Source organism: Microsporum canis, genomic scaffold, assembly GCF_000151145.1.
Source record: "Microsporum canis CBS 113480 supercont1.3 genomic scaffold, whole genome shotgun sequence".
Taxonomy (NCBI): Eukaryota; Fungi; Ascomycota; class Eurotiomycetes; order Onygenales; family Arthrodermataceae; genus Microsporum; species Microsporum canis.
In genome coordinates, this window is record NW_003299167.1 from 2,882,067 (window position 1) to 2,891,631 (window position 9,565).

General features: G+C 49.2%; 4 protein-coding genes across 4 annotated transcripts; 3 read left to right on the plus strand and 1 right to left on the minus strand.

Moving 5' to 3' along the window:
• Nucleotides 1–246: 246 nt before the first annotated feature.
• On the plus strand, nt 247–2,332 carry MCYG_03939 (conserved hypothetical protein; the record flags this gene model as incomplete). Its single annotated transcript, XM_002848387.1, has 2 exons — nt 247–299; nt 328–2,332. 2 exons carry the CDS (start codon nt 247–249, stop codon nt 2,330–2,332), a joined length of 2,058 nt encoding a protein of 685 aa, XP_002848433.1.
• A 1,370-nt stretch (nt 2,333–3,702) lies between these two features.
• On the plus strand, nt 3,703–5,446 carry MCYG_03940 (sugar transporter; the record flags this gene model as incomplete). The annotated part of the gene is made up of 5 exons (XM_002848388.1): nt 3,703–3,986; nt 4,042–4,236; nt 4,305–4,682; nt 4,749–5,119; nt 5,190–5,446. The coding sequence occupies 5 exons, from the start codon at nt 3,703–3,705 to the stop codon at nt 5,444–5,446; spliced, it is 1,485 nt and encodes a 494-aa protein (XP_002848434.1).
• Nucleotides 5,447–6,352: 906 nt separating this feature from the next.
• MCYG_03941 (sphingosine N-acyltransferase lac1) lies at nt 6,353–7,800 on the plus strand (the record flags this gene model as incomplete). The annotated part of the gene is made up of 3 exons (XM_002848389.1): nt 6,353–6,415; nt 6,508–7,236; nt 7,306–7,800. The coding sequence occupies 3 exons, from the start codon at nt 6,353–6,355 to the stop codon at nt 7,798–7,800; spliced, it is 1,287 nt and encodes a 428-aa protein (XP_002848435.1).
• Nucleotides 7,801–8,637: 837 nt separating this feature from the next.
• MCYG_03942 (uncharacterized protein) lies at nt 8,638–9,455 on the minus strand (the record flags this gene model as incomplete). The annotated part of the gene is made up of 3 exons (XM_002848390.1): nt 8,638–8,724; nt 8,787–9,126; nt 9,292–9,455. 3 exons carry the CDS (start codon nt 9,453–9,455, stop codon nt 8,638–8,640), a joined length of 591 nt encoding a protein of 196 aa, XP_002848436.1.
• Nucleotides 9,456–9,565: the final 110 nt, after the last annotated feature.

Here is a 9,565-nt window from a genome sequence, read left to right on the forward strand (position 1 = left end):
CGGGAAGCAACGAGCATGTGAAACACCAACGCTGACGCAGCGCAAATAACAGAACAGATTTCAAGGGAGTGAGATGCACGAAAGCGAACCCAACAGGAAAAGCCAGACATAGTGACTGGGGACCTGGGCACAGTGGGGGCCAAACGGTTTGTTATTTGACACTCGCAATGTTGTAATATACCCCCAAAACTTGCTTAATCCAACATAACAGGGAATAAGTCCGTTACTCCATATATATATATTGCGATGACTCGTTCGTCTCCAGCCTTCTTCGCCCGCTATACGTGCCACGACGACCGGTAACTCCTTATAATCAAGGAGCTCTAGGCAAATGATTCGAGGAAAGGAGGTTCTCCCTCCTCCCGTTGTCACCAGAACTGGGCAGAAAAAGCCTCCTCCACCTCCTCCATCCAAGGGAAGCAAAGCAATCTCAGCAGGCCCTCCCTTGCCACCGAGAAAGAACCCAGAAGTCTCTTCACCAGTTCCGCCAGCGCTACCTCCTCGAACACCGTCAGACTACAGCCGGACTTCTAGTGAGTTTACGCCCTCGAGCGCATCTGTATCTTCCAGTTCCTCGGGGCCAGAGACCAAACCTGATGTCTACCGCCTTTGTGCCCCAGCTTGGGGTCAGACTGAATTACCTTGCATCACACCGTGGAACAGAAATGCCAGAGATAAGGATACCAGCACCGAGAGGCAGAAGGAAGAGATACAGCGCAAAGCAGATTTCGATAGTCAAAATGCGAGCGGAAAGATAGCAGCATTACGGGATCGATTGGCTGGCCATAAAATCATTTCTCCTGCTACGGCACCGCCGCCAAAGGCTGCGAAACCGAAACTCCCTCCTCGCATGAATTCTACACCTATCCTCCAGGCATATCAACATCAGCCCCACCAGCACAACCAACCCCAGCTAGAGAGAGTCGAATCGGCGCCTCCTACACAGAGGAAACTGCCCCCTCCTCCGCCGCGAGGGGTCAACCTCGAAACAATCAAGCGCGGGTCATTTTCAACGCTGAATAAAAGCGCCAATGGCACAATGAAATGCAATACCAAACAACAATTGGAACCCTCAGTGGATGCTAAAATAATATCTCGTCTTCCTCCTCCTATACCTCTTGCATCCCGCCCTAAACTACCTCTAGTACCTACCAGCTCTAAGCCTCATGCCACTACAACGCTCTGTATTAATGCAGAGAACCTGGCGATTTCGTCAACTGTGTGCCTCAAGTGTCGCGATTTTTCCGCTCCTGATGCTCACGCCGCTAGGTTTCCTCGTCAATCCCTCCCATCGCACGATTTAGCCTGGTTATCATCTCAGCTCACCTCTCCGTTTCCGTCGCTCACAGATAAAGCACGCGTGATCTTTACGTGGCTCCATCACAACGTACGCTATGATGTCGAAAGCTTCTTTCAAGGCAGAAACATGCCACAATCGCCAGAATATGTATTTACCCACGGCCTTGCCGTCTGTGCCGGATTTGCATCCCTATTCGAAATCTTAGCAAAAAATGCCGGCCTAGAGGCTAAGGTGCTGAGCGGCCACGGCTCAGGCTTTGGTCACAAACCGCTTGCCCCTGGAGCGCCATTACCTCCGTATGAGGGTAACCATGCATGGAATGTAGTGCGCATTGACAATGGACAATGGAAGCTGATTGATAGCTGCTGGGGTGCTGGCCACATAAAGGGCAGAAACCTACCCTATGTCCAAGAATTTTCACCCAAACACTTTACCATGTCGAACGACGAGTTCGGCCTTGACCATTATCCTAACAATAAGTCCGACTTTTACCGTGAAGACGGACGCACCGATATCACATGGGAAGAGTATATCGGAGGCGGCCTCAGAGCTCAATTGAACATACCTTCTGATCCACCCACTCTTTTCACAGCAGCTACCGAAAACCATGGTATTGGGGAGTCTACCCTCCAGCCAAGGCTAAAGCCCATCTCCATCAGGGAGGTTTCTGGGCGCCCTGTGCACTTCCAATTCGCACTCATTTGCGAGCATTGGTCTATCATCAAACATGGCAATAAGTGTGCGGCGGCTTTCTTCATACTAGGTACACATGGGCTCGATGGCAGAGAGGACAAGTTCGTCCCATTCAACCATGTTCGGGGTACTAACCCGGGTGGAGGTGGTGACTACTGGTATCTGGATATCCCTGATGGTAGGACCTTAGGTTGCGCTGGTCAGAAACTGATGGTATACGAATTAACTAGCTTCGGAAACCGGTCCAATGTGCGCGGTATGACGATGGGAGAATATGAGCAAGGAGTCGGTAGAGTCGCGATGGGCTTCAATGGAGTTGCTGAATGGAGTCTTGTTTAGTAACTCCCTTATTATTCTTATCATTTCCCTTTTCTTTTGACTATGACTAGCCAGTTCGATATTTTATGTCTGTTTTTCTAGCAAGGGTAGTGCTCGAGACAGCGCCTAATGTATATACAACTTACGGCAAATATAGAGAGCAATATTAAATGACAATCTTTTGGCTCTTAGGCAAGTGTTTTATTGTATAATAATATGGTCTACAATTATATCCTGATCAGCCTCTAGACTTAAGGATAACGAACATCGAACGCTGCTATTAGATGGCAAATGCCTATCGCCTATCGATTACCATTCAATATATAACTAGTAACTCCTTTAACGCCGTACCTATCAGGCCTCCTAGGTCCCGTTGACTTTCATATTACCAGAACTAAAATAACATCTAGCTACAACTCGCTAGAACTTTCTGCCATGCACTCGGCCTTCCCGATATTCCGGCAAAACTTTCGACAAGAACCAAAAGATGGACCAGAAATACTATGTATGTGAGGGGGCATGGATGGAGCTGTTACATCCCAGGGTGTCAGTGGCATGCTGGTGGGAGAAGCTTTGCCACTGTGCAAGCTACGAATAGGAGCTTTTCTCCTCTCTAGTTTCCGGCGGAAAGGACAATGGTTCTTAGTGGTTGTGCATAGGCGGGTACTGGTACTTCTTTTCACGCGGCATTACGGCGGTAAAAAGACGTACCTGTACCTCAAAGTACAGACAAGCAATTGTGGATGTTTCGTTGCAAAAGCTCTCGGCAAAGAATGTCGATCCTGTCCTATGCACATACATCACTTTCTTTGCTTCTTTTCCTGCCGCGAATGTCAACGGTCAAAGGGAGATGAGAGAACCAGCAGTGTGGATGTAGTCGCTGACGCTGGCTGTTGTTCTGGTGGTAGCTGGCTTGACCACTGGAAATGCGCGGAACCAAAATATCACAGTGCCCTCGCTGCGGTGGCACATGAGCACGCGACACAACCTGTCAAGTTCCTCGTACAACCCATGATACAGCCTTTACTTCTGTGTGATAGAGGAAGCACTTGCGGGGGGGCCGCCGACAGCAAGGGTCTGCGGGGGAGCCACGCCGTATAGTAGGGGGAAAGTAACTCTGAGGGTCCATCGTCATTGATCCTGCGTTATACTAGTCGAGAAGTAGGACCGCTACCATGGTAGCTTCCATTCCCCGCAGCTGTCTATATAATAGTCTCCAGTCGTTTCCTATGCGGCTTCTTTTCCTTTTTTCCTTTTTTCTTCTTCCCTCTCTCTTCCTGTATTAATATACATATGTTAGCCTATGTTGCGCCTCCAGGGAGGAAGTCCTTTGCCTTCTTAATAATAATAAAAATAACCCACCTGAGAAGATAACGCAGGTGTTTCTAACAATGTTTAATACTGGGAACATCTATGTTATTGCGGCCGTCTCCGTCATCGGTGGCGGCCTCTTCGGTTTTGACATCTCGTCGATGTCTGCCATTCTCGGCACCGATCAGTACAAGTGCTACTTCAACCAGTATGGCCCCGGCCAGTGTGGTGGCCCTAAGCCTGCTGTGCAGGGCGGCATCACTGCTTCCATGGCTGGCGGATCCTGGCTTGGAGCGTTGATATCAGGCTTCGTCTCGGATTTCCTTGGCCGAAAGAAGGCCATCATGGTTGGAGCGATAATCTGGTAAGTCAACACGCCGGCTTAAGGTGATTCTCTCATTAACAGTAGTAACCACTAGGATTATCGGCTCCGTAATCACTTGTGCGGCTCAGAATATCGCTATGCTGATTGTTGGCCGAATCATTAACGGGTTGAGTGTCGGTATCTGCTCTGCACAGGTACCTGTCTATATCTCAGAAGTTGCACCTCCTACCAAGCGTGGCCGTCTTGTCGGATGCCAACAGTGGGCAATCACCTGGGGCATTCTCATCATGTTCTAGTAAGTTCCAACCCCCCCTTTTTGTTCAAATGTGTGAAAAGGTTGCTCACCAAGCAATAAAGCATATCGTATGGATGCAGCTTTATCAAGGGCCCCGCTGCATTCCGTGTCCCGTGGGGTTTGCAGGCCATCCCGGCCGTCCTTTTATTTTTCGGTATGATGCCGCTTCCCGAGTCACCGCGATGGCTGGCTCGTAATGACCGCTGGGATGAGTGCCATCAGGTTCTTACCCTAGTCCATGGTCATGGTAACCCAAACTCGCCATTCGTACTCCGTGAGCTCCAGGAGATCAGGGATATCTGCGAATTTGAAAGGGCAAATGCCGATGTCTCCTACCTTGAGCTCTTCAAGCCAAACATGATCAACCGCACCCATATCGGCGTCTTTACCCAGATCTGGAGTCAGTTGACTGGCATGAACGTCATGATGTACTACATCACGTAAGTCCACTTGAGAGTTCTGCCCCTTTGCTTTGAGGTGTTAGTTTCCCGTCTGACAGCTGGTAGATATGTATTTGGAATGGCCGGTTTGACCGGCAACACCCTCTTGATTTCCAGTAGTATTCAATACGTCATCAACGTTGCCATGACAGTTCCAGCGCTACTCTGGATCGACCGCTGGGGTCGACGTCTCCCTCTCCTTGTCGGAGCCTTCCTCATGATGACCTTCCTGTTTGTCAATGCTGGCCTGCTGGCCGGCCGTGGTCATGCTGCTCCACCAGGCGGCCTCAACGGCGTCGAAGCCGAATCCTGGGAGATCACCGGCGCCCCAAGCAAGGCTGTCATTGCATGTTCCTACCTTTTCGTTGCATCGTTTGCTCCCACCTGGGGGCCCGTTTCCTGGATATACCCTCCCGAGCTGTTCCCCCTTCGAGTCCGTGAAAGGCCGTGCTCTCGCACTCAGCGAACTGGCCTTTAACTTTGCACTTGGCTACTTTGTGCCTCCAGCTTTTGTCAGCATCCAGTGGAAGACGTATGTGCTCTTTGCCGTCTTCTGCGCCGCCATGTTCATCCATGTCTTCTTCATGTTCCCTGACACCGCAGGCAAGACGCTGGAGGAGGTAGAACAGATGTTCACTGATCCCAAGGGACCCAAGTATATCGGTACTCCAGCCTGGAAGACAAAGAGCAGCTTCAACCGTGCCACTCAGATTGAGGAGACTGGGACTGCTCACACAGACAAGCTGGAACCCAGCCATGTGTAATCTGGCGGCATGTTCCTAACAAGTAACTAGCCCAGTAGTGAAGTGGTAATTTGATGAAACGGTGAGCGAAACTAGGATTCGTTCAAGGTTATGTATATACGAATAATACTTGGGTTGAATGAATTGAGTTGGCACACCATCTCTAGCTCCGTAATACGGCTGACATCAAGCCCAACATGTCTTCATCTATGAAACTCGAAATCTCGTCCTTTTTCTACTTTTGATATTTAAACGTCAAAATTAAGCTTCTTATGTAAGACAATGACTAAGCGCGCCTTTAGCGACAGAAAAAAAAAAAAGATGAAGAAATTTTGACTTGTAGAACTTCGTCTCGATGGATTCGATGACCGTTTCCGTTAGTTATTCTAGAGTCCTTACCGCTGGCTAGGCGAGGGGAAACCCTTACGAGAGTTCCCGCGGTGGTCTATATCAGATCGAACTATTGATCTGTGAAGGAAGTAGGAAAATAAAAGCAGACAAGCAGCTTTGTGTAGTTCTGCAGTGTTAACATATTCAATATCGTAATTATGTCATAGCCAGTTATTCTGCATCCTCTTCTTCGTCTTCCCTGCCATGTAGCCTTACGATGTATGAAGGAATGTCGGAGTTGTATGAGGTATACTAGAAAGTTAAAAGGCACACGCGACAAGAAGTTTTCATCCTTCGAACCGTGGAAAGGCTCCGGTATGAAAAAGAAAAATAGACATGGCAGATATAAAATATAAAACAGAATAAAATAAAAAACGATAAATCCAATAGACGCTGTGGTCGAAGCTGGCGCTGAGGATCGACGGCTTCTTCTCCCTATTTTATCGTCCTTCCGCGGGCTTCCTCGAGAGAGAAAAAACTTCTCCACCGTTCACTCGCAAGACGACCAAGGGAGTCCCTTCATCACACAGGCACACCATGAAGGACGACTCGAAGATGCCGCTCATGGCTGGTGGTAATGCAGAGTCCCCCCAGCATAAGGTAAGCTGGCTTGTCTTCTGCGCAGTCCCCCCCCCCTTTTTTTGGTTCGAGATGATGAGGATCTCTGATATTTTCTTTGCGCTCCCCCGTAGATGCGACACCAAAACGGCCTCTCGAGCAAGCCTCACTCTAAACGAAGAAGAGCAAGGTCCTGGCTTCGTCGTGTCAAAGATATCTGCTTAAAATACACCTGGGTCTTACCTCTCGCCCTTCTGACGGCCCTCCTCGCCGCATACGCCGTCAACCCTTCAGAGTCCAACCCGATACACCATGGCATATTCCTCTCCTATCCATTGCCTCCGGAGACACCGGGTGGACCAGTGCTCTACGGCAAAGGAAAGCTTGACATCGCTTTCGTGGCCTTCTACACCATTGCGCTCTCTTTTACTCGTGAATTTCTGATGCAGTGCGTTATTCGGCCGTGGGCTCTCTACGCCGGCATCAAGGGCCGCTCGAAGATCACCCGGTTCATGGAACAGGTGTATACGGCAATGTACTTTAGTGTGTTCGGACCGTTTGGTCTGTATGTGATGAAGCAGACGAATATCTGGTATTTCAACACCACCGCCATGTTCGAGAATTTCCCGCACAAGGCCCATACTGCGGACTTCAAGGCGTATTACCTTCTGGAAGCCGCATATTGGGCACAACAGGGCATCGTGCTGTTGTTGCAGCTTGAGAAGCCCAGGAGAGACTTTAAGGAGTTGGTCGGACACCATATAATTACCCTTGCGCTCATTGCGTTGAGCTACCGATTCCACTTTACTTATATCGGTCTCGCCGTATACATCACCCACGACATCTCTGACTTCTTCCTTGCTGTGAGTGTTTTTTCTGCATAATCAGCATTGACCCTGTTTATCTCTTCTTTTACTAATGGTCTTTTCCAGACGTCAAAAACACTTAATTATCTTGACTCACCGATAATCACCCCGTTCTTTGCCCTCTTCGTTGCCGTCTGGGTCTACATGAGGCATTACCTCAACCTCCACATCCTCTGGGCCGTTCTGACCGAGTTCCGGACCGTCGGGCCTTTCGAAGTCGACTGGGAGGCCGAACAGTACAAATTCTGGGTCAGTCAATATATCACGTTCGCCCTCCTGGGTTCTCTCCAGGCCATCAACCTGTTCTGGCTCTACCTGATCATTCGCATTGCCAAAACCTACGTCTTCAGCAACGCGTTACAGGATGAACGAAGTGACAACGAAGAAGAGGATGAGATCGAAGAATCGTCCCCAGCCATCGGGGATGGAAATGGAGTCCCTATACCAACCCTGCTTGTCAACGGCCATGCTAGCAAGGAAAATACAGATCTAATTGGAAATGGATCATCTACGGGACTGACTAACGGAAATTCAAACGGTGCTGCCACGAAACGCAAATGAATGAGCTACTATTATACATATGAGAACTTACCGGATGACCGGTATGCGCTTCCTTTTTGTCCCCCTTCTTATACCCTTGAATTGCATGGCCTCGGTAGGCCAGGGTTCTTCGTCATACATCCCTCTAATTATGTTTTTTTTATCCCCCCGCCGCCCTTTTTTCTTCCAATTTTGTTATATTCCCTTTGTCCGTGGGCATAGAAGCCCATGATATATATATGGGGGCATGGGCTCAGTGTCTCGTCTACGAGACCGGCCATAGCATCGGCGTACGGTTAGATGGTTTTTTCCCTTACATATACTATCTTTCTCTTTATGGCTACGGCTTAAACACCCGTATCGGCCATCAAAACCCTCACCACAAGGCAAAAATATAAAGTATACGTTCATACCCTGCGCCTTGACGACGATATTTAACGGTGGGGGGACGTTGGGCTTTACGTCTATACGATGAATTCCTATTGTTCTATTTTCTTGCTCACATATACTTGAACATGCCCCGTTGCAACGTGGTAGTGATTATTATCATTACCCTATGTCCTTTAAATAATGTAATACATGTCTAGACTGAATGAAAGAGAAATGATATAAAAATGGATAATTGGAACACATCTATTCTAATGACCTAAAAATGAAAACTGGGTGAGCGATAAGGAAGTAGGGGTTCTGTACATGCTCTTTGTATGGGTTTTATGATCATGTCATTCACTTATATTACAGCACAATGGTAGTAAAATTGGAGGAACTGTTATAGAGAATGGACATATGAAGGGGGGCTGTTGTCTCTTCCCTATCTGGTTGGTATGCGCATCCCAATATAGTAGCTCACAAGTAGGCCTAGCTAGATTTGGTGGCTGGCTCCTCGGATGGGGCCTTTGGGTTAGGAGTCTTGTCCTCTTCAGGTTCCTCCTTCACTTCCTGGGCCTGGTGGCAGTGTCAGTCGTGAATCCCACTTGCGTAACAGAAGGATAAGAAAATGGACTCACCTTTGGTTTTTCCTCTTCCTCGGTCTTCTCAGCAGGGGATTCAGCGGCCTTTTCTTCTTCCTTAGGCTTCTCCTCAGCTTCAGTGGCCTTTGGTGCTTCTTCAGACTTTGGCTCCTCCTCGACCTTGGACTCTTTGGTCTCGGGCTCTTCGGGCTCAGGCTTTGGCTCAGCAGCTGGCTCTGGCTTGGCCTCTTCCTTGACTGGCTCGCTGACGACCTCCTTCACCTTCTCAACTGCGTGTTCAACGTGTGCGTGGGCATCGTGGCCGGACTTCCCAGCGGGGCCTGACTGATAGAGGTAGTATGCGGCCGGGAGAGTGAATGCAACGGAACCAAGCAACCTACAGTAGTCAGACAGAGCAATTGAGTTAGCCAATATCCGCATACCCCCAGGAGCAATGAAAAATCCATGTCTACAGGACTGCCACAGGTACAACCGATAGATGGGGTGATCGGATAGACTCCAGCTAAGTCTTCACACATGCAAGAGAGGGGCCGGAACTTACCAAGGAATATCACTTCCAGCTTCGTGAGAGCCATGTCCGGCGTGGTCGGCATAGCCTCTTCGAGAAACTCGCTGCCATGCTCGAGCAGTCGGCACTCTGGGAGCCGAGTACCGTCTCGACTGAGCCCAGAGTGACCGGAGGGCGGGTGATCGTGAGAGAACCATTGTGTACGTCGTCAATTGCTGGGATCGAGCGCAATTGGGCTGGAAATCGGACGCCTCGGAGGGTGTAGAGAGTGCAAGTTGATGGACTGGAGATGCAAAGACAAGACTGA